Genomic DNA, 25,365 nt, shown 5'->3' on the forward strand with positions numbered 1-25,365 from the left:
TCATAATGGAGGATAAAAGGGCAGTGAACTCAGAGGAGAGAGTTGAAATGGAGGATGAGAAATCACTCAGTGAAGAGGCTGAAGGAGGAATGCAGTGAACATATCACTGTAAAACTTGCTATGGTACTTTGATGGGCAGTAGGGAATGAGGATTTGAAAAGAGGTGAGGGGGTCGGACCAACAATAATTGATATTTATGTTGTTCCTCGAATGTAATAAAACATCCCAAGATGTTTCACAGGAGCATTTTAAACAAAATATGACACTGAGCCACAAAGGGAGATATTAGGTCAGATGACCAAAAGCTCAGTCAAAGAGGTAGGTTTTAAGCAGTGTCTCAGAGGAAGAAAGTAAGGCAGAGAGGTGGAGAATTGCAGGGAGGGTATTTCAAAGCTTAGGGCTTAGGCAACTGAAGGCACGGCCACCAACGGTGCAGCAATTAAAATCAGAGGTGTTCAAGAGGAGTGCAGATATCTCAGAGAGGGCTAAAGGAGAGTACAGAGATAGGGAGGGGTGAGGCCATGGAGGGATTTGAGAACAAGGAAGAGAATTTTAAAATCAATTGCTTGACTGAGAGCTATTATAGGTCAGCGAGCACAGGGGTGACAGAGGAATGGGACTTGCTGCAATTTAAGACACAGGCAGAAGAGTTTTGGATGACCTCAAGTTTATGGAAAGTAGAATGTAGGAGAACAGCCAGGAATGCATTGGAATAGGTGAGTCTAGAGTCAATGAAGGCAACAATGATGGTTTCAGCAGCTGAGCTCAGACAAGGGTGAAGTCAGGCAATGTAATGGAGGTGGAACACCTGTAATAAAATGCTTTTAATAAAAATATTCCTGGATTTACAAGGCGTTACAGGAGCAATGCATTACCAAAAGCAGAGTATCAGTTGTTCTTAAAGCCAGCCATATTTTCACTGCACACTGATCATATGTTTGTTTATATTTTATATACATTTACTCCATCTTTGCCTCATTGAAAACAGCATAACACTATAGAAACCAGGACAGATTACACTTTGTGCATACAAGCATCCGTTTCACAAAACAAGTGTGGAACTCTATTAGCATCATCTTTTGCAGCTTGAGTATCAGAATAATTCACTTCTCCTTGTTTAGCTACTGCTGCTGTACTGTGCCAACATTTCCTGTATAAAGAGGGTTTGTAGTGCTAGGTGTTAGAAATGCTCGTTTCATTTTAGTGTTAGTTCAAATTTAACACAGAACATAAAAGAATTAAGATTTCAAATTTAGGAATTGAATGGTGCAGTGGGTTAGAGGTTGGGTTAGTTTCTGTTCTGTTGATAGGGATGAAACTCTCCTCTGTTTGTATGCGATAACGGCTCCATGTAAAAGAAATGCAGACAACTATAACTCAGCTCCTGCTGCATTAGCATAAATTGCCACTTACTCAGATTGGCCAGAGAGATAGCTAGCTTGAGAAACAAGTGAGAAAAGTTGCAAGAAGAAATGTGCCCCTGAATTTGAAATTAGGGCACTATACTGGCCTGGAAATGCTTGATATTGATTGCGTACAAAAATGTTTTTTTTTTTTACAAAATCTACATTGCTGACATTCTTTACAACGATGACCAAAAACAAAATTATTACTGTGATGTCAATCAATTCACCATGCTCTAAGATGAACATCCAGCAACATAAGTCTCCACCTTCAGCAACCCCACTGTTTCATCCATCTCTGTTCCACAGAACTTTTGTAAACACAGAAATAAAAGGACATACCTTCTTGTGTGACAAACAAAAGATTATTGCGAACCAATATTCTTCTCTTAAGGGCAGCATTCATTAAATTTTCTGTACAGCAGCAGCATTTAGAGCTGAGCAACTCCAGTTGACTGTTTCTGATATTGGCTCTACTTATATACCTGCTTATGATTGATTAGAAATGTGATCTGACCTGCTGACGTAGTTTTGGTGCCCTTGATAGTTTCATAAAGGTCAGGTGAGGTTTAAAAGCTTTGCTGTCTCCAGTCAAAATGCCATTTGCTTGGAGTCTTGTCTTCACAGTCTCTGTGGGATAAGGAAATTGAGAATTAGCTAATTCTGGATAAAATGGACATATAATGCTTCTCCGAATGTGCCATGGTCTGCTGTCTATCATAGTACAGAAACAATCAATAGTTTCAGGAAGAATCATATCAATTACTTGGCTAAATAACAATGTATTAAATTAAGTGGAATATGCATTACAAACTGGAGGTCAACACATTATTAATTATTGCAATATTTTTCCCAAGAGCTGTTCAATACAAATCTGATTTCTCATTTGCAGAGATGCTCTTGACAAAAAAGTCACCATTATTTGTCTCAGTCCATTTCATGCACTGAACACATTTCAAACTACTCATTTGACCATTCTTGCAATAAGTATGTTTTGCTGGAAAGAACTCATTCTTCAACAACACCAAGCATCTTGTCCAAAATATACACCAATCTTTTTCAAAAGCAAGTTTCCATTTGATTTTTTAATTAGAAATATAAATTAAGTAAAACAGCGATGCAGAAGAATGTAAGAGGTGGATTGGGCTGTAAGTAAGAATATAGCCTTTGCACCTCCAAACCATCACAACTTCAATTTATTTACAGCCTTTAACATAATACAACAGCCCACAACACTTCACAGGAGGAGTATAAAGGAAAATTTGACACTGAGCCACATAAGGCAATATAAGGGTAGATGGCCGAACAGTAGGTCAAACAAATTTTAAGAAGCTTCTTAAAAGAAGGAAGTGTTGTAGAGAGGTAGAAATGTTTAGGGAGGAAATTCCAGAATTTCAAGCCTTGGCAACTAAAGGCATGAGTGCCAATGGTCGAATGATTAAAGTCAGGAATGCTCAGCAGACCAGAATTAGAGGAATAAAGAATGCAGAAATTGTTATGGTACTTTGGTGATGGTAGAGAAGAGGGATTTTAAATGAAAGGTGCAGGGTGGAACAAGGTGACATGCTCAAAGGAGGAAAAACTGTAAGAGGAATAAAGGGACAGACCAAAGTGTGATTGGTGAGAAAACCACAGCTCCACGGTGCAGATCAAGTGGTGAATGAGTAGCCAGGAGCAGAGGCTTCATTTAGGGGGAAGATGTCATCACCCCTAAATCAGGTTTCCATTATGGACATGAACTCGACGTTATCATCCACAGTGAGTTCATGAATGGCAAGTTCCATGTTCACATCTGGAGGGAGATGTGGAAAGAGGCAATAATTGCCAATCATTTGTCAGAGTTCACAGAGACAGTGCTGGAAGCGGCAAGTTGTACAGGGAGGAAATCATCAAGATTAGTCACCCCCTTCCCCAATGGGCAGGAAGATTGGCAGGAAAGCAGGATGACACAGATGTGGTTGCTGCTCATAATTAGCTGTGCTGAGTGCTTTGATAGGCCTTTCAGAGGTTGCAGAGGGAAGATATAGGCGTACCTAAAAGGGATTTAAGCCTGACACAGCAGCAGAAAATTAGAAAGGTTGAAGAGTACTGACAAGTTAGGGTCAGGATATGAGAGAGTGGAGAAATGAAATAAAACATGACAGGAGAGAGGACGGATAAAGAGAAAATAAGAGTAAAAAGAAAAATGAAATTCTATGCTAGTTGATGAGTTGAAACTCAAATGAATTTCAGGGGTAAAATTCCAGTTCATAGTAGGCACCAATAGTCCCTTTAAAATTTAGTAGCTGTGTATGGCCCTTTTTTCAGTGCATGGTCCCTTTAAATTTTTTTGTGCCTCTGGGTATACACATTATTTATCACAGAAAAATGCATTCACAGCAAGCTCCTGCATAGCCATGACCCCACACAGCTCAGTGGGAGTATTGGTGGGATACTGCACTACTGCCCATGATGTGGCATTTATTGGACAGTAATTCTCAGAAAAATCTAAAGATTGTCTGATGAGGGAAGTGAACGGAAAAGAGAAATGCCACGATAGAACCCCTCTGTGTTTAGGAACTGAGACACATGTTGGGGAACAATAATGGGAATTTTACGCTGCAGTTGGCTAAAGTAATCTGCTTGATGTTGTAAACAGCATGTCTCCAGCATCGCCAGGCATCACTATGATGGGGACAGAATGTATTATTTTTCCAAAAAAACTTTTGTTATAATTCCTCATATCTTCATTCCATACCCATTCTCAAAGAGCATTTCAATAGGTTAGCCCTCACTTATATGAACTGAGCATACATTTTTTTTATATATATATATATATATATATATACACGCACATATATATATATATATATATTATATATATGTAAAATGTCCGTTAATGCAATGAACTCAGATGTCATTCTTGTTACTGTATTTAGCTTGCTGTATACGTCACAAGCTCTCTTGTGGTTTCCTAGAATTAAGAAAGCAATAGAATTGACACTATCAGATCTTGATTTGGTTACAAATGACAGAATCGTCTTTTTCAAAATAACATAAGCAGCATCAAAAATAATATACCAGTTTTAATTCTTTTTGCAGAGCTTTTTAATTCATGTTCTTTCCTTGGAAAATTAACATAATGCAAACTAATTCATTAACTCAACCAATATTGAGCCAGGGTCTTCGTGTTAAATATGTGTAACAGTAATTGTGTCTATCCCTTAAGTCAAAAAACTGGTGAACTGGAGCACACTATTCAATTTCTAACTCTAGAACTGTTAAAGTCTCACCAGGAAAAAAGGAAACAAAAAATACTATTTCTCCAGATAGAATAAAGCTGGTCGACAAACAGCATGGTAGTTAAAAGCAGAAATGTTAGACAAAAATCACTTGACCTCACTATAAACTCCTCTATTCTTGAAGTATAATCTGAGCAATAAAGGAGACCACCATGCAAATTTTTAAAAAATTTATTCACAGGATGTATATGCGGCTGGCTAGACCAGCATTTATTGCCCATCCTTAATTACACTTGAGAAGGTAATTGTGAGCTGCATTCTTGAATCGCTGCAGTCCCTGTGGTGTAGATACACCCACAGTGCTGTTAGGGAGCAAGTTCCAGGATTTTGACCCAGTGACAGTGAAGGAACAGCGATGTATTTCCAAGTCAGGATGAAGAGTGGCTTGGAGGGGAACTTCCAGGTGGTGGTGTTCCCATCTATCTGCTGACCTTGTCCTTCTAGATGGTGCCAGTCGTGTGTTTGGAAGGTGTTGCCTAAGGAGCCCTGGTGAATTCCTTGTAGGTGGTACACAGTGCTGCTAATGCACATCAGTGGTGGAGGGAGTGAATGTTTGTGGAAAGGGTGTCAATCAAGTGAACTGCTTTGTCCTGGATGGTGTCAATCCTATTGAGTGTTGTTGGAGCTGCACTCATCCAGGCAAGAGGAGAGTATTCCATCACACTCCTGACTTGTGCCTTGTAGGCGGTGGACAGGCTTTGGGGAGTCAGAAGGTGAGTTACTCATCACAGGATTCCTAACCTCTGACCTGCTCTTGTAGCCACAGTATTTATTTGGCTAGTCCAGTTCAGTTTCTGATCAATGGTCACCATCCAGGATGTTAATCATGGGGGATTCAGCAATAGCAATTCCAGTGAATGTCAAGGGGTTAGATTATCTCTTGTTGGAGATGGTCATTGTCTGGGATTTGTGTGGTGCAAATGTTACTCACCACTTGTCAGCCCAAGCCTGATATTGTGCAGGTCTTGCTCCCTTTGGACATGGACTGCATCAGTATCTGAGAAGTCGCGAATGGTGCTGAACATTGTGCAATCACCAGCAAATAGCCCTACTTCTGACCTTATGATGAAAGAAGGTCATTGATGAAGCAGCTGAAGATGGTTGGCCTAGGACATTACCCTGAGGAACTCCTGCAGTGATGTCCTGGAACTGAGATGATTGGTCTCCAACAGCCACAACCATCTTCCTTTGTGGTAGGTGTAACTCCAGCCTGCGGAGGGCTTTCCCTCTGATTCCCATCGACTTCATTTTTGCCAAGGCTCCTTGATGCCACACTTGGTCAAATGTGGCCTTGATGTCAAGGGCAGCACTTTCATTTCGCTTCTGGAGTTCAGCTCTTTTGTCCATGTTTGAACCAAGGCTGTAATGAGGTCAGAAACTGACCCCTGGTAGAATACAAACCGGGCATCAGTGAGCAGTTTATTTCTAAACAAGTGCCACTTGATAGCACTGTCGATAACCCCTTCCATCCCTTTACTGATGATCGAGAGTAGACTGATGGGGCAACAATTGGCTGGGTTGGATCTGTCTTGCTTTTTGTATACAGGACATGCCCGGGCAATTTTCCACGTTGCCGGGTAAATGCCAGTGTTGTTGCTGTATTCGAACTGCTTGGCTAGGGATGCGGCAAGTTCTGAAGCACAAGTATTCAGTACCATTGTCATCTTTATCTTCAGGGCTCATAGCCTTTGCAGCATCCAGTGCCTTCAGTCATTTCTTGATATCATGTGGAGCAAATTGAATTAGCTGAAGACTGGGATCTGTGATGCTGGGGGCCTCTGGAGGACGCCGAGATGGATCATCCACAGGACATTTCTGGCTAAAGATGGTTGTAAATGCTTCAGCCTTATCTTTTGCACTGATATGCTGGGCTCTTCTATCATTGATGATGGGGATGTTTGTGGAGCCTCCTCCTCCAGTGAGTTGTTTAATAGTTCACCACCATTCACGGTTGGATGTGGCAGGCCAGCAGAGCTTAGATCTGATCCGTTGACTATGGAATCGCTTAGCTCTGTCTATTACATGCTGCTTAGGCTGTTTGGCACGCAAATTGTCCTGTGTTGTAGCTTCACCAGGTTGACAATTCATTTTTAGGTATGCCCTCCTGGACTCTTCATTGAACTAGGGTTGATCCCCTGGCTTGATGGTAATGGTAGAGTGGGGAATATGCCAGGCCACGAGGTTTGAGATTGTGTTCAGGTACAATTCTGCTGCTGCTGATGGTCCACAGCACAGTTCACAAATGTCCTTTAGGGAAGGAAATCTGTCATCCTTACCTGGTCTGGCCCAACCATCTTCAGCAGCATCATCAATGACCTTTCTTCCATCATAAGGTCAGAAGTGGGGATGTTCACTGATGATTACACAATGTTCAACACCATTCACAACTCCTCAGATACTGAAGCAGTCCATGTCCAAATGAACCAAGACCTGGACAGTTTCCAGGCTTCGGCTGACAAGTGGCAAGTAATATTCATGCCACACAAGTATCAAGCAATGACCATCTCCAACAAGAGAGGATCTAACCATAGCCCCTTGATGTTCAATGACACTACCATCACTGAATCCCCCAGTCAACATCCTGGGGGCTACCATTGACAAGAAACTGAACTGGGCTTGCCATATAAATACTGTGGCTATAAGGACAGGTCAGAGCTTAGGAATCCTGTGATGAATAACTCACCTCCTGGCTTCCCAAAGCCTGTCCACCATCTACAAGGCACAAGTCAGGAGTGTGATGAAATACTTCCCACTTGCCTGCATGAGTGCAGCTCCCACAACATTCAAGAAGCTGGACACCGTCCAGGGCAAAGCAGTCCACTTGACTGGCACCACATCCGCAAACATTTACTCCCTCCACCACTGACGCACAGTAGCAGCAGTGTGTACCATCTACAAGATGCACAGCAGGAATTCACCAAGGCTCCTTAGACAGTACCTTCCAAGCCCACGACCACTACCATCTAGACAGACAAGGGCAGCAGGTAGATGGGAACACCACTATCTGGAAGTTCCCCTATAAGCCACTCACCATCCTGACTTGGAAATATTCCTTCACTGTCGCTGGGTCAAAATCCTGGAACCCACTTCCTAACAGCACTGTGGGTGTACCTACACCACAAGGACCGCAGCAGTTCAAGAAGACAGCTCACCACCACCTTCTCGAGGGCAACTAGGGATAGGCAATAAATGTTGGCCCAGCCAGCGAAGCCTTTAACAAACTAGTATTTTCTGCATAGTATATTCTTGATATACTCATAGAACTCGTCTGAGTTTAGCTAAACAGCATTGATTCTCTCTCTCCGGAAAGGCAATGTTGAAACCATCCCTGGAATCTTCATTGTCACTTGGTTCAGGCTTCCACGTTGCCATTTCTAAGTCAGTAGGATGGCGTCTTGTATATGCCCTCATCTATGCAAGTGTTCAGAAAGGGCCAGGAAATTCCCTCTGCAAGACGTAAACTAAAAAGCTGACCCCAAGCCAGGGTGATGAGCCAGTGAGGGGGGAAGGTGACCACTCTGATATCTTGGGTACATGTCCTATATCCATTGGTCAGAAGGGTTTGAACAGATGACTGACACCGGGTAAGCTACCAGCCCCCAGAAAAATGGTATTTTAACAAGTGCTCGGGGAGGGGGACAATCCTAGTCAGGGGTCAGTGTTTGTCAGGCAGCAACATATTTCAACAGGAAGATGGACAAGAGAGGGAGGAGGAGGACGAACAAGTGAAGAGTTCTCTAACACTTCAACTAGAGAGCAAGATGTTGCTGTCACAAGTTACTGAGATCAACACACTCCATGCCATCCGTTTGTTCATCCTCTGGAATCAGTAAACCCCTCTAAGCTGACACGGGTTGTATACTTTTTCAGTTTAATCAGTGCACCGTATCTAATCTGTTGCTTCTTACTAAACTATCTTAAAATTACTTGCGAATACTCAACTGCCTATCTTAGGTATCTGTGGCCCGTGATTCCAAATTCTTTCCGACGAGTGTCAGTGGTGGGATGCACATTAGTCGAGGTATTGTTGAAATATGTGGTTATCAAGTGAAGCCACGGGTCACAATGGCATCGGCATAGGCTGGGAATGATGGCTGGCGAGTTCAATTGAGAAAACAGGCATGCCTGCAATGAGAGATATCATGGGAGGTGTAGAAGATTGCGTCAGAGATTACAAGTATGTCTTTGATAGGCTTGTGCACATGCGTTTGTCTTATAGCTGAATAAAAAGCACAAGAAGTTAAGGGAACAGGTCAATACATTACAAAAGGAGTTGTCCCATTCAATAAGTGATGCTGGGAACAGGAGGCACATGATAGAGCATGTTATATGAGGTACAAAACTAGACCAAACATAGGAACCCATGAGGGTTGAAGTGACTCAAGAAAAGCCACTTGTGTCTTTCTTTTTAAGAGTTAATCAGGGACCAGGGAAACTCCAAAGCAGACAGAGAGGCAGTGAGGGAGATGCCAACTTAGTTGAAGAGCCTGAGGGAAGTCAAATGGTTAAAACAGGAAAGATAAAGGTTGAGACAGGTTTGCCTCAACTGTGACTTACAGAACCTTCTTTCCAGATTTAAAGGGAGACCAGGGGAGCTCCCAAACAGCCAAACAGATAGTGAGGGAGATGCCTCACTCAGTTGTAAAGCCACAGGGCAAGGCAGCAGAAGTTAGACAGCCACCTGTGAGCAATGGTCAAATGGCTGGGTCAAAATCCTAGAACTCCCTCCTAAACAGCACTGTGAATGCACCTACACCACTTGGACTGCAGCAGTTCAAGAAGGCATTACCTTATCAAGGGCAATTAGGGATGGGCAATAAATATAGCCAACGACGTCCATATCACATGAATGAATTTTTAAAAATGGTGCCTCGAAGGACGTGGGCTCCAACCCGCTTTTCCTCATGCCGAAGCAGTTAATGTATAAGTCCTCAGGTCCAGAGTTAGAAAGCGATGATTTTAAACAGATATTCCTAGCTACATGCTTCATAGCCTTAAAGCGAGAGGTGAACTAGGATACTATGATCAAAGGCTCGCTCAAGGAGGTAGAGGCTGACCTATCAAGGGCCAGAGGAGGAGAGAACTTGAATTTCACAAGGTCCTAGTTCATGTCAAATAGGTTTCACAGAAAGCCCAAGTATATTCGCAGAGAGATTCTATGACTGTTACTGTAAAACCCAAGGGGAGGATGACGAGGATGGTAATGTGGGAGACTGTCAGCAATTAATGTTATTTCACTCTGACTCCTCCACGGTGATCATCCACGATGCTTACCCAATCCTATGAAGGAGTACCTTTACCAAACTGAGAGTATGCATTACATTTGAGTCAATGTCATTGTTAAAGAAGGGTGTTGTTCGCAAACATCAAAGATTCAAAAAATTGGGTTTGAGGAAAATAATAAGTTGGGAAACAATTGACAATTTAAATGCTGTGAGTTTCTGAGCTGAGAAAATAACTTTTAAAAATGGAATTTAAAATGTACTTGCACAGCTGTGAAAGGACTCTACAGTTTGTTCCCAAAACTTAATGATAAGCCTGAAGTCTTGAAGAAGTTTGGCAGAAATCCAATTTGAACTTTTCAAAACATTTGTACCAGTGAACCTAAAATTTGGGGGAATTTGGAAAAAAGTTAACAAAAGAATTTAATAAAGTGTTATAAAACTACAATAATTTTCATAATATTATTGTGGGTTATTGTAAAGTAGGTTTATAGGGGTGAGTATGGATGATTCTGTCTGTGTGCAGTTTAATTGAGTTGGAGTCAGTGAGTTTGCAAGCTTGAAATTATCAAAAGGAATCAGTTGTAGAAGGGTGCTTGAAATGCTAATAAGTAAACATGGATGCGGTCTTAGTATATAAGGTGTGAAGGAAATTTACATTTTTAGATAAGTGAATGAATTGTCTGGATTTCAAAGGGATGGTAGGATGTTTACAACTGGTAAGATAAGCAAGGCCAAACAGTGTGTTTATTTTTCCCAAAAAGAAAGTGGTCATACTTGCAACATGAACGATTTTTATTTTACGGGAAAAGTATATTTTCAAAGACATATGGAACAATTGAATTTGTAGGTTAAAGACAAAGAAACATATATAAAGAGGAATGGAAGGCCATTTTGGGGGGCTATATTAGAAATAAAAGGAGTGTGTGAAACTGCCTTGGGAAAGCCTCCAGCCATGTTTGCAAAAGTCTGCTGTGTTGAGTAACTGAAGTTGGAGAAAAGCCTTTGGAACTTCACTGTCAAGTGGGTGCTGTGGTAACTTGCTGGCTTGCTTTTTAAATTTAAAATCCAATTTGGACTATGTAGCTAGGAGTTAGGTCAATTAAGAATTTTAGGATTTGTTATAGTATTAATTAACTGTAATCTTATGTATGTGCTTGAAATCTTTTCTTTTGTTAATAAATATTTTATTTTAATTTTTAAAATTTCTAAAGGTCTTACTGGACTCATTACTTCTGAATTCAATCCACAAATCTTCTCGTAATAAATACAAATCGCAAAACCCCCATTGTGATAGTGTGGCCAAGTTTCCCTTGTCGATTTAGTCTGCCTGGCACACATTACCTGCCACGTCATAACAAAAGTTTAAAATTGATTTTTTTGAGATTGGGGAGATATTTTTTGAATTATGTAAAGTAACACAATTGCGTGCCAAGATTTCTCTGCACCACTCCACCCCACCCCCTCTCCCCCATCCTACCCAACCCAAACAAGCAGCAGAGCTAACTCTTTCTGCTGACAGCTGCTTCGTTTTAAAAATTCATCACCCAACATTCGCATTACTAAATATATTTTGGCATTATTAGATTTTATGTTTCTAAATTTAGAGATATGATTGGACATATTAATCCATTTGGCTCTTGGGCAAAGCCACAATGGATTGCCATTCAGGCTAGTTGTTGTCATTCGTTATCTTCCAAGACAAGTGTTTGAGTGTAGGAGATATGGAAGTCACCTCTGAACTGACTGCAAGCACTTCTGTCACTGATGTAAAACCACCGAGCCTGGTCATAATTGCTTCTGAAATTGGAATTGACAAAATGACATGAGTTGCTATTTCAAGCGTTCAAAGAGAAATTTACCTTATGTTTAAGGGGATAAAAAAAATTCTAACTTCAAATAAAGCTAATGGAAAAACAGTCTAGGTGGTTTCTCGGTATCAAAAAAAAAGTTTCTTCTGGGAATAAATAAATTGAACACTAACAAGACCTGTCAGCCCAACAATACTGCTATTTGAATTTGGGATAATCTTAAAATGAAAAAAGTCAGGCACAATGTAGTGGGTTACTTTTGAGAAAATAAAATGTTGTTTAAAGCAAAGAATAAGCAATCAAAATATGTTCATGCCTGGAATCAAGTGGGAATGTTTAATTTTTGCTTTGAAGATATGATGAAAACATGTTATTGGACTGTAAAGTTTCTCCAGGGCTCATGACCAAGATAAAATGGTAATTATTGGGTTTGTAAAATGATTTGAAGAAGTGATTGAGGGTCAGAGATAGATTTAGGAAAAAGGACACAACATCAAATGGGATTTGGAATAACTCACCTTGGGTGCAGTTCAATGGAATATATGAATTTGATATTGATGTATGTTCTAGTGAAAGGAAAGTGTAGATGAGACGAATGAAATGGCAGCTTTCTCAGAGGTATTTGTGTCTTTGCCTTCGAACTTTTTAAAAGAATTGAATTTGACAATCTGGTCACTACGAGACATGGGGTGGCATAGGGGGAGAAAATCTTAAGACAGGGACTCCCTTTTGATCTTTTGAGAAGATTGCCTGAAACTCAGGAAGAATTATTAAATGGTGAAACCTTTCAAAGACAGTGAAATCCCAGATAGTAAAGTTGATTAGCAGAATACATGGCATGATCCTTAGGCACTTGATAACCCTTTGACAAATGCAAAGCAAGGGTTTGTGGGAAAGGACAGAGAGATTACCAAGCATGATGAAGTGATGTGTAGCAGAAGGACCACTGCAGGAATTGAAAATTTGGTGGGGGGGGGAATCACTAGGGACCACATCCAACAAATAGGGAAATGGGTGAAGATGACTGATAAATGTGAAATTCCAACAGAGGATTGAAGAGGGAATTGGGATATTAGCGTGGGAAGTGATTCGTAACGTGTAAAGTCACGAAGATGCAGGAGTGCATGATGAAGGTGCATCGAAGAACAGGTTCCAGACATGCTCAGCTACTTGACAAGCAGGGTGACATGAAATGGTTAATATGGCCTGAAGAGTAAGAACAAATTTTTAAATGATCAAGGCACTCCATAGAGAAACCGACTTTAAGATAATTAAGATGGTAATGGTCAGAAGGAGTAATATTAAAGTAAAAAGAATTTTGAGTTGTGACAACTGAAGACTAAGAATAAGTAATGCTTAATAGGAATTATCCACAAGATAGATATAGGTGAATGGAAACCTGGAAAATCTTAAATCCATGCATAACCTGTTACCATAATTGTATGTACTTATATGCTAACTGTCAGGAAGATATAATAATTTCCATAATGTTATGGGAATTTATTGTAAAATAGACTAGTAGTGGGATGTGTCTATGTGCATGTGTGTGTGCGTGTGTGAGAGAGAGAGAGAGTGAAAGTTAATTGAATTAGAGGCAGCTAGCCTGGGTGCTTTGATCTAAGAAGAGAAGTTAGGTTTGAAATGTTAATTGGGTAAGCATGGGGAAGTTTTAGAATGTGAAGCATAAGGGAATATTTGCATTTTTAAACTAACTATAGTGGCCTGAACTCAAAGGAGGAGATGTAATGTATACCAAGCCAGCAAAAGTAGTAATAAATAGTGTGTTTATTTATTTTTCCCAAAGGTTACTGGTGAAATTAGTAATACGATAGATTTTTTATTAGTAGAGAGGTAAAGCTCAAAAGGCATAGTGAAACAATGGGTTTTTGCATTCAACGAGGAAAATATGCATAAAGAAGAGAAGACTGTTTCTAAAAGAGGCAGTTTAAGATATCCAATAAGTGTGAAAAAGACTGCATCCTGTATGTACCAAACTGCTGCCTTCAGGGACTGAAGTCATTTGAATCTGATTGTTCAGGGTATTGTTTACTTTGCCTGGGACTTTTAAAATCTTACTGTGGCCTTAACAAAAGTGTAATTTGGAGTTAACTTAATTAGAGGATTTAGAAGTTATTATAGTAGTAATCTGTAGACATACATATGTGCTTACAATTTTTAAAAAATAAATATTTAATTTAGTTTCATAAAATCCTCTTAAGACTCGGTGGTCTTATTTCTGAATTCAAAGCCCACACCTTGAAACATGCAAATTTAAAATTAGTTGTGACAGTTGTTGCAGGTTTCCCTCTGGGATTTGAACAGCTCAGTATTTACCAACTGCTGTGTCATAACATAAATAGCCCAGAAATTAACAGTACTCCCACAAAAGAATAAGAAATATCGTTGAGTTGTAAGAAATGCAGGTGCGATTGCCAAACCAAGTCAATCGTAATCAAATAATTCTTGTAGCTTTAGTATGTTATCTACAATGTGTAATCAAGAAATTAAGGAAACAGCATGTATTTTAGAAATAACTATGCCAGCTAAAAATTCATTGTGAGAAGTCAATAAGGATATTTCCTTCCCAAAGTGGGGAATTGTAAGAAATTAGGGTGTTTTGTGATGATGTGGCAGGTGATGTGTGCCAGGCGGACCAAATTGACAAGGGAAACCTGGCCACGCTATTACAACTGTTTTGCAATTTGTATTTATTACGAGAAGATTTCTGCACTGAATTCAGAAGTAATGAGTCCACTGACACCTTTAGATATTTTAAAAACTAAATTAAAACATTTATTAACAAAAAAGATTTCAAGCACATACATAAGATTACAGTTACTTAATGCTATAACAAATTCCAAAATTCCTAATTAACCTGACTCCCAACTACACAACCCCTTTAAGGCAACAGTCCAAAATAGATTTTAAATTCAAATAATTAAGCCAGCAAGTTTACCACAGCACCCACTCAACAGTGGAATTCCAAAGGCTTTACTCCACCTTTGGTTAATGGGCACAGCAGACTTCTGCAAAAATGGCTGGCTACTTCCCCAAGGCTGTTTTACATGGTCCTCCTAGACCTTACATGGCCCTCCTAGACCTTACATGGCCCCACAGCACAACCTTCCATTCTCTTTAGTTATATTTCTCCCTCTTTAATCTGTAAATTCTATTGTTCTATATGTCTTTGGAAATTTATTTTTACCATAATATAAAAATCTTTCATGTTGCCAATATGGTCAGTACCTTTGGTGAAAATAAACACACTGCTTTGCTTTGTTTATCTTGTTAGTTATAAACATCCTATCATCCCTTTGAAACCAAAACAATCCCTTTACTTATCTAAAAATGCAAACTTCCTTCAAACCCTAATGCTAAGACTGCATCCCTGTTTACTCATTAGCATTTCAAATGCCTTCTACCCTTAACTTCTTTTGATAATTTCAAGCTTGCAGTCTATCTGACTCTAATTCAATTAAATTATACAGACAGAACCACCTACACTAGCACCCATAAACCGACTTTATAAGAAACCACACTAATGAAGAGCACGAGAAGCGACGAGACTGAGAGCGGAGACGGAGACTGAGATAAACACGGTAAATTGTAGTAGTAAATTAAGATAATAATTAAAATAAATTAGCAAATACTGTAATAACTACTTTATACAAAGTTTAAAGTATGTCAGTGCAGCTTGGCCATGTAGAATGTGCATGTTGCAGGATGTGGGAAGTCATGCAGGCATAAAGTGCCCTTGATGACTACATCTGCAGGAAGTGTCACCAGCTGCAGAAACTTGAGTTCTGAGTTGCAGAGCTTGAATGGTTGCTGGAGTCACTGTGGTGCATCTACAAGGCTGAGGATTATGTGCATAGCACATTGAGAGAGGTGGTCACACCGCAGCTAAGAAGTACAGAGGCAAGGAGGGAATGGGTGACCTCCAGAGTATCTAAGAGAAATAGGCAGGTAGTGCAGGAATCCCCTGAGCGCTCTCACTCTCTAACCGCTTTTCTATTTTGGATACTGATGAGCGAGATGGTTCCTTAGAGGACTGTAGCAAGAGCCAAGTTCATGGCACCACAGGTGGCTCAGCTGCACAGGAGGGGAGGAGGGCGAGCGGAAGTGCTATAGTAGTATGGGATTACATAGTTTGGGGAGCACACAGGCATTTCTGCGGTCGTAGGCATGGCCCCGGGATGGTATATTGCCCCCCTGGTGCCACGGTCAAGGATGTCATAGAGCAGCTGCAAGACTTTATTTTGTGGGAGGGCGAGCAGCCAGAGGTCGTGGTGCACACTGGGACCAAAGACATGGGTAGGAAAAGGGATGAGGTCCTGAAAGCAGGTTTTAGGGAGTTAGGAAGGGAATTAAAAAGCAGGACCTCAAGAGCATTAATCTTAGGATTACTCCCAGTACCGCGTGCTAGTGAACATAAGAATAGGAAGATTGAGCAGTTTAGTACATGGCTGGAGAAATGGAGTAAGAGGGAGGGTTTAGATTTCTGAGGCAAGTGGCGCCTGTACAAGGACGACAGGTTACATCTTAACAGGACTGGCACCAGTGCCCTCGCAGGGAGGCTTGCTAGTGCTGTTAGGGAGGGTTTAAACTAGATTGGCAGGGGGATGGGAACCTTGGGGGGGAATTTAGAGTGCAGAGGAGGAAAAACTAGCAGTGGGAAGTAGTGAAGTATCAACTGATAATGAGGATATTTAAGACATTTGCATCAAGTTAGATGGAATAATTAGATTAGAGTAATCATTAGATGAGGTCAGAATAAGCAGGGAAATAAAAAGGCTTAAATCAGGGCTAATGTGCATGTGTGAATGCACAGAATGTGATTAATAAGATTGATGAATTGCAGATACAGGTTGACAAATGGAATTATGATATTATTGCTCTAACAGAGACCTGGCTTAAAGAAGGAGAAGACTAGGCGTTACATATTCCTGGGTACAAGGTGTTCAGGAGAGACAGGAAAGAAAGAAAAGGAGGGGGCAGGGGGGTGGCAATATTGGTTAAAGATGGCATTACAGTACTGGAGAGAGAGGATGTTCCAGAACGGCCAAGGACAGAATCTCTCTGGTTAGAGGTAAGGAATGGGAAAGGTACAATAACATTGATTAGTATAGTATATAGACCATCAACTAGTGGAAGGGACGTGGCTTGTGGTAGAATATGGTCAAGAACCCCCTGGCAGATTTCTAAACTAGTATGTCAAGGAAGGGGAGTTCATTTGACTGCTCCTTTTCAAAGGTGAATTTAAGCACAAGATAGAACCAATTAAGACATGTAAGGATATTGTTACGTGCAGCTGCATATTTAAATATAGCAAATGTATTATTAATTCTTAATTTCAAGGTAAAGCTTAGCTTTCATAAATGACAACGATAAGGATAATTCAATTCATATCGATAATCAAACCATTTTTCAGATGCCCAACACAATTTTCACTTGGAATTGCCTGATCCCACTGCATATTCCCAATTAATCTTTACATTATGTCTACCTTCCAGCTGCTTTTGAAAGTGTTAAAATCATTTTTAATTGCCCAGACTTTATGTTCCAATTTAAGACAGTTAATATAAACTGAGTTAGTTGTTTCCTTCCCCTTTGTCACCGCCAGCCACTGAACTTCAGAAAAAACATAGCAGTTTTATTTCACACTTTTTGAGGTGATAATTATATCATTACACGATACAAGAAACTTTGGGAGGTTAATGACCGCAATTGGCTCTGCACTCTGCTACACTAATTATTATAATTACAAGAGGTGGCGGCATTTCATAGTTATGCAGGTAATACCATTTTTTTTCAACTAGAGGCATGGCAGGGCAGCTCAGTCGCATGTTATGTACCGCCTGCAACATGTGAGATGTCCTGGATGCTCCTTGCACTCTGACCGACTACTGTGCAGGAAGTACCACCAGCTGCAGCTGCTTGAGCCCCAATTTTTGGAGTTTGAGCGGCATCTGGAAGCACTGAGGTGCATCCGTAAGACGGAGAATTTCGTGGATAGCATGTTTTTAGACATGGTCACCCTACAGCTTACGGAAGTGCAGACATAGAGGGAATGGGTGACTATCAGTCAGAAGAAAGGTGTCAGGCAGGTAGTCAGGAAATCCCCAGGGTGCATCTCGCTCGAGAACCGTTTATCTGTGTTGGAAAACGGTAAGAGTGACAGTTTGTCTGGGGAGTGCAGCCATGCTCATGGCACTGAGAGTGGCTCAGCTGCACGGGGGAGGAAAAAGAGGGGAAGAGCAATAGTGGTAGGAGACTCGACAGTAAGGGGAACAGACAGGCGTTTCTGCGTATGTAGACGTGACTCCAGGATGGAATGTTGCCTCCCTGGTCACTGAATGGCTGCAGGGCATTCTAAAGGGGGAGGGCAAACAGACAGAGATCGTGGTATATATTGGTACCAACGAAATAGGTAGAAAGAGGGATGAGGTCCTGCAAGCAAAATTTAGGGAGCTAGGAAACAGATTAAAAAACAGGACCTCAAAGGTAGTAAGCTCTGGATTACTTCCGGTGACATGCGATAGTGATTGTAGAAATAGGAGGTTAGTCCAGATGAATGCGTGGCTGGAGGGATGGTGCAGGAGGGAGGGCTTTAGATTTCTGGGACATTGGGACCATTTCTGGGGGCGGTGGGACCTGCAGAAGGCAGATGGGTTGCACCTGAACCGGAATGGGATCAACATCCTTGCGGGGAGGTTTACTAGTGCTGTTGGGGAGGCTTTAAACTAACTTGGCAGGGGGATGGGATCCTGAGAGGAGATTCAGCAGGAGGTGATGCACAGCCAAAATCAGAAGAGAGAGCAAGTGAGTCTGCAAGGCATAGAAATTATAGGTCAATTAAGGCACAAGGGAGTTTGGCAAGGTTGGATGGTATTTATTTTAATGCAAGAAGTCTGACAAATAAGGCAGATGAGTTGAGCGCACAGATTAACACATGGAAGTATGATGTCATTGCTGTCACAGAGACATGGTTGAGAGAGGGGCAGGATTGGCAAATCTATATTCCAGGATATAGGGTCTTCAGGCGAGACAGGGAATGAGGTAAAAGAGGTGGGGGCACCGCAATATTGATCAAGGAATCAATTACAGCAGTAAGGATGGATGATATCTTAAAAGGCTCCTCAAATGAAGCTATATGGGTAGAACTTAAAAACAAAAAAGGAGCAATCACATTGCTGGGAGTGTACTATAGAGAAATAGAAGAGCAGATATGTAGGCAAATTTCAGAGAAATGTGAGAATAACAGGGTAGTAATAGTGGGGGATTTCTATTTCCCCAACATTAACCGGGTTAGTCATAATATGATAGGTTTAGAGGGAGCGGAATTGTTAAAAAGCATCCAGGAGAGCTTTTTAAGCCAATGTATAGAAGGTCCTGCAAGAGAGGGGGTATGTCCTGCACTTAATTTTAGTGAATGAAGCTGGGCAACTGGTAGAGGTATCAGCGGGGGAGCATTTTGCAGATAGTGATCATAACTCCATTAGATTCAAGGTTGTTATGGAAAAGGACAAGGATGGGCCAGAAATCAGAGTTCTAAATTGGGGGAAGGCTGATTTTAATAAGATCAAATATGATTTGACCAGAGTGGACTGGGAGCAGCTATTTTTAGGTAAATCTGCGTCAGAGCAGTAGGACTCATTCAAGAAGGAAATAGGGAGAGTACAGGGCCAACATATTCCAGTAAAGACCAAAGGGTAGGATCAACAAATCCAGGGAACCCTGGATGTTGAGGTATATACAGGATTGGATAAAGAGAAAAAGGGAGGCTTATGGCAGACACTGAGGGCTCAAAACAGCAGAAGCCCTAGGGGAGTATAAAATGTGTGGGGGGGAAACTTAAAAAGGAAATTAGGAGAGCAAAAAGAGGGCATGAAAATACATTGGCAGGTAAAATAAAGGAAAATCCAAAGTTATTTTACAAGTACATTAAGAGTAAGAGGATAACTAGGGAAAGAGTAGGGCCCATGAAGGGCCATTATGGTAATTTGTGTGTGGAGAGGGTTCTAATACTTTGTGTCGGTGTTCAAAGTGAGAGGGACGACGTGGGTATGGAAATCAGGCAGAAGGACTGTGATATAATTAAAGAAACTAGCACAGAAAGGGAGGAGATTCTAAGTGGTCTGGCAGGCTTAAAAGTAGATAAATCTCCAGGCCCAGATTAAATGTATCCCAGGCTGTTGAGTGAGGCAAGGGAGGAGATAGCAGGGGCACTGGCAATAATTTTCAATACCTCTCTGGCCACAGGAGAGGTGCCACAGGACTGGAGGACAGCCAATGTGGTACTGTTATTCAAGAAGGGAGGAAGGGACAAACCAGGGAACTACAGGCCAGTCAGCCTAACCTCAATGGTGGGGAAGCTGTTGGAAACAATTCTGAGTGACAGAATTAACCTACACTTGGAGAGACAGGGATTAATCAAGGACAGCAGCATGGTTTTGTTAAGGGGAGGTCATGTCTGACCAATTTGATTGAATTTTTCAGAGGTGACCAGGTGTGTAGATGAGGGCAATACATTTGACATAGTCTACTTGGACTTCAGCAAGGCTTTTGATAAGGTCCCACATTAGAGACTGATAACGAAGGGATCCAAGGCAATTTGGCAAATTGGATCCAGAAATGGCTGAGTGGCAGGAAGGAGAGGGTGATGGTCGAGGGGTGTTTTTGTGACTGGATAACTGCGTCCAGTGGGGTTCCACAGGGATCAGTGTTGGGTCCCTTGCTGTTTGTGGTATATATAAACAATTTAGACTTCAATGTAGGGGGGTTGATCAGTAAGTTCGCGGATGACACGAAAATTGGTGGGATGGTAAATAGTGAAGAGGATATCCTTAGATTACAGGAGGATATGGACAGGTTGGTCAGATGGGCTGATCAGTGGCAAATGGAATTTAATTCAGATAAGTGTGAGGTGATGCACTTGGGCAGGACAAATAAGGCACGGGAATACACAATGAATGGTAGGGCCCTGGGAAGTACGGAGGATCAGAGGGATCTTGGTGTACATGTCCACTGGTCCCTTAAGGTAGCGGGACAGGTAGATAAGGTGGTTAAGAAGGCTTTTGGAATACTTCCCTTTATTAGCCGAGGCATAGAATATAAGAGCAGGGAGGTTATGCTGGAACTGTATAAAATGCTGGTTAAGCCACAGCTAGAGTATTGTGTGCAGTTCTGGAATCCGCATTATAGGAAGGATGTGACTGCATTAGAGAGAGTGCAGAGGAGATTTACCAGGATGTTGCCTGGGCTGGAGAGTTTTAGTTATGAGGAGAGATTGGATAGACTGGGGCTATTTTCCCTGGAGCAGAGGAGATTGAGGGGTGACATGATTGAGGTTCATAAAATTATGAGGAGCATAGATAGGGTAGACAGGAAGGAACTTTTCCCCTTGATGGAGGGATTAATAATGAGGGGGCATAGATTTAAGGTAAGGGGCAAGGGGTTTAGAGAGGCCAAACGCAAGCTGGGTGCCACTTTACGGAACACCTCAGGTCTGTCCACAAGCATGACCCAGACCCTTCTTTTGTTTGCCATTTCAACACACCACCCTGCTCTCATGCCCAAATGTCCATCCTTGGCCTGCTGCAATGTTCCAGTGAAACTGAATGCAAACTGGAGGAACAACACCTCATCTTCCAATTAGGCACTTTACAGCCTTCTGGACTTAACATTGAGTTCAACAACTTCAGACCATGAACTCTCTCCTCCATCCTCATCACCCCTCTTTTTTCTACGTTCATTTTTATTTTTAATGATTTATCCATGGTTTTATCCATTTTTAACCCCCCCTTCTATTCCACTTTCTATCCTTTTATTTCCCCACCACCGTCCCCTCCCCTCATCACATCTTCTACAGGGCCATCTGTTACTTGTTGTTCTTTCACACAATGCTACCCTTGTTCTGCTATTATGACATTCTGCTTTCTTACCTTTAAGCCACTATCAGCACCTTTTTTAGCACTAACCACTACCATTAACACTCCCTTTGTCCTTTAGTTCATGACATCTTCGTCAATCCCTCCTTTGTCCCCACCTATCACTGGCCTTCTACCCAGCTCCACCTGCCCCACCCCCCTTAAACAGTATAAATTTCATCACATTTCTGCTTCTCCTTAGCTCTGAAGAAAGGTCATATGGACTCCGATTCTCTCTCTGCAGGTGCTGCTAGACCTGCTGAGTTTTTCCAGCATTTTTGCTTTTGTTTCAGATTTCCAGCATCCACAGTATTTGCTTTTATTTAGGTCACAAACCTGTCTAACTTATCCTCAAACATATTCAACAAGCAAGCATCCACTGCTCTCTCGGGAAGAGAATTCCGACTCTCTCAGAGAAGAAATTCCTCCTCAACTCCATTTCAAATGGTAGGTCCTATATTTTGTAACTATGATCCTTCATTCTAGATCCCTCCAGGAAGGGGAACATCCTCTAAGCATCAGCCCTATCAAGCCCCCTCAGAATCTTATGTTTAAATAAAATCGCCTCTCATTCTTCTAAACTCCAATGAGTATCAGCCCAACCTTTCCTTATATAAGACAATCCCTTCACCCCAGGAACCAATCTAGTAAATCTCCTGTGAATTGGCTCCATGGAGAGTATATCTCTCCTTAAATAAGGACCAAAAACTGTATGCAGTACTCTAGGTGTGGTCTCACCAACCACTCTGCACACTTCTAGCAAGGCTTCACTACTTTAATACTCCCTCTCCTGCGCAATAAACATTCCATTTGTCTTCTTAATTACACGCTGTACCTCTATGCTCACTTTTTGTGATTCAAGTACTAGCACATTCAGATCCCTCTGTACTGCAGGTTCTCTCCACTTAAATAATATTCTGCTTTTCTATTCTTCCTGCCAAAGTGGACAACCTCACATTTTTCCCTTCATATACTCCACTACCAAATGTTTTCCCATTCATTTAACCTATCCATAACCCTTTGCAGTTCCTTTGAATCATCAGCAAAGTTGGCAATAATACACTCAGTCCCTTCATCCAAATCATTAAAATAGATTATAAATAGTTCTGGTCCCAGCACTGAGGCCTGTGGCACTCCACTAGCTACAGTTTGCCAATTTGAAAATGACCCATTTATCTTGACTCTGTTTCCTGTTGTTTGGCGAATCCTCTATCCATGCTCATAAATTACCCCCAAACACTAACACCACCTTGCGCAGAAATGCTTTGTGGCACCGTATCGAATGCCTTTCGTAAATCCAAATGTACTACAGCTCCTGCTACCCCTTTATCCAAGCTGCTTGTTACATCCTCAAAAAACTCAAATAAACTTTTCAAACATGATTTTTCTTCCATAAAACCATGTTGAAACTGCCCGATTGTATTCTGATTTTCTAAACGTCCTGCTACCACCTCTAATAATGAGTTCCAGCATTTTCCTATGGCAGATGTTAGGATAACTGGTGTATGGTTTCCTGCATTTTATCATCCCCCTTTTTTAATAGAGCTGTTACATTTGCAGTTTTCCAATCTGCTGGGCCTTTTCTAGAATCTAAGAATTTTGGAAGATTACAATCAATGCATTCACTTTTTCTGCAGGAAGTACTTTTAAAAGCCTGGGAGGCAGGCTATCAGGTCCAGGGGATGTCAGCCTTTGGTCCCATTAGTTTTCCCAGTAATTTTCTCTAGTGATAGTGATTGTTCACTTCCTTCTCTTCCGCTAGCTCAGCTGTACAAATTTCTGTTAACGCTCCCCCCCCACCACCCCAGCCCTGAACTCACATGTTTCTCTCCTATCCCCCCTCATACCATCTTTGAAGTCAATTCATTCATGAGATCTACCACATAGATTCTCGGAATTTCCTAGCAACAGATGTTAGGATAACAGGACTATAATTCCCTGGATTCCCTTTTGCACCTTTCTCAAATAGTGTTCAGATGCATATAATTTTCCAATCTAAAGGAATGATTCCTGAAGTGAGAGAACTTTGAAAGATTATCAACATCTTTGCAAAGGGTTGCAAATATCTCCTGAAACGTCTACCACATCTTATCTAGCATCTTACCTTTTAAACTATTTTTCCAATTCACTGCACCTGACCCGGAGTTCATACCTATGTTATTGTCTTTACATAAGTTTAAGAGATTAGTTTCAGACCCAAGTTTCTCACCCTCAAAATGAATGTGAAATTCTATCATCTCATGCTCACTCTTGCCTAAAGGGCCTTTATTACTAGATCATTAGTTAAACCTGTCTCATTATATATTACCAGGTCTAAATAGACCGTTCGCTGGTCCATGCTAGAATATATTTTTTTATTCATTCATGGGATGTGGGCTTCGCTGGCTGGGCCAACATTTATTGCCCATCCATAGTTGCCCTTGAGGTGGTGATGGTGAGCTGCATTCTTGAACCGCTGAAGTCCATGTGGTGTCGGTACACCCACAGTGCTGTTAGGAAGGGAGTTCCAGGATTTTGACCCAGCGACCGTGAAGGAATGGCGATATATTTCCAAGTCAGGATGGTGAGTGACTTGGAGGGGAACTTCCAGGTGGTGCTGTTCTCATCTATCTGCTGCCCCTGTCCTTCTAGATGGTAGTGGTCGTGGTTCTGGAAGGTGCTGTTGAAGGAGTTTTAGTGAATTCCTGCAATGCATCTTGTAAATGGTAGACACTGCTGCCACTGTGCATCAGTGGTGGAGGGAATGAATGTTTGTGGATGGAATGTCAAACAGGCTGCTTTGTCCTGCACAGTGTCAAGCTTCTTGAGTGTTGTGGGAGCTGCGTTCTTGCAGTGGGGAGTATTCCATCACACTCCTGACTTGTGCCTTGTAGATGGACAGGTTTTGGGGAGTCAGGAGGTGAATTACTCGTCACAGGATTCCTAGCCCCTGGCCTGCTCTTGTTGTCACAATATCTATATGGCTAGTCCAGTTCAGTTTCTGCTCAATGGTATCCCCCAGGATATTGATAATGCAGGATTCAGTGATGGTAATGCAATTGAACGTAAAGAGGCGATGGTTAGATTCTCTCTTGTTGGAGATGATCATTGCCTGACACTTGTGTGGTGCGAATATTAATTGCTACTTGTCAGCTCAAGCCTGAATATTGTCCAGGTATTGCTGCATTTAGGCATGGACTGCTTCAGTATCTGAGGAGTCGTGAATGGTGAACATTGTTCACTGATGATTGCACATTCACACTTTTGACCTTATGATGTAAGGGAGGTCATTGATGAAGCAGCTGAAGATGGTTGGGCCGAGGACACTACACTGAGGAACTCCTGCAGTGGTGTCCTGAAGCAGAGATGACTGACCTCCAACAACCACAATAATCTTCCTTTGTGCTAGATCTGATTCCGACCAGTGGAGTTTTCCCGATTCCCAATGACTCCAGTTTTGCTAGGGCTCCTTGATGCCACACTTGGTCATATGCAGCCTTGATGTCAAGGGCAGTCACTCTCACCTCACCTCGGGAGTTCAGCTCTTTTGCTCATGTTTGAACTAAGGCTGTATTGAGGTCAGGAGCTGAGTGGCCCTGGGGGAACCCAAACTGGGTGTCAGTGAGCAGGGTATTGCTAACCAAGTGTCGCTTGATAGCGATGTTGATGACCCCTTCCATTACTTACTGATGATCGAGGATAGACCGATGGGGCAGTAATTGACTGGGTTGGATTTGTCC

The 25,365-nt window shown here is 41.6% G+C and overlaps 1 protein-coding gene across 1 annotated transcript in view; it reads right to left on the bottom strand.

Annotated features, from left to right (window-relative positions):
- Positions 1 to 25,365, bottom strand: part of LOC121278068 (A-kinase anchor protein 7-like) — a 184,503-nt gene that overhangs the window by 113,632 nt on the left and 45,506 nt on the right. Inside the window, exon 7 of the mRNA XM_041188122.1 lies at positions 1,921 to 2,033. Within this exon, the coding sequence (XP_041044056.1) occupies positions 1,921 to 2,033 (113 nt within the window). The remainder of the gene's footprint in view (positions 1 to 1,920; positions 2,034 to 25,365) is intronic.

The sequence above is a fragment of the Carcharodon carcharias genome, chromosome 5, assembly GCF_017639515.1.
Source record: "Carcharodon carcharias isolate sCarCar2 chromosome 5, sCarCar2.pri, whole genome shotgun sequence".
In the NCBI taxonomy this organism is placed as follows: domain Eukaryota; kingdom Metazoa; phylum Chordata; class Chondrichthyes; order Lamniformes; family Lamnidae; genus Carcharodon; species Carcharodon carcharias.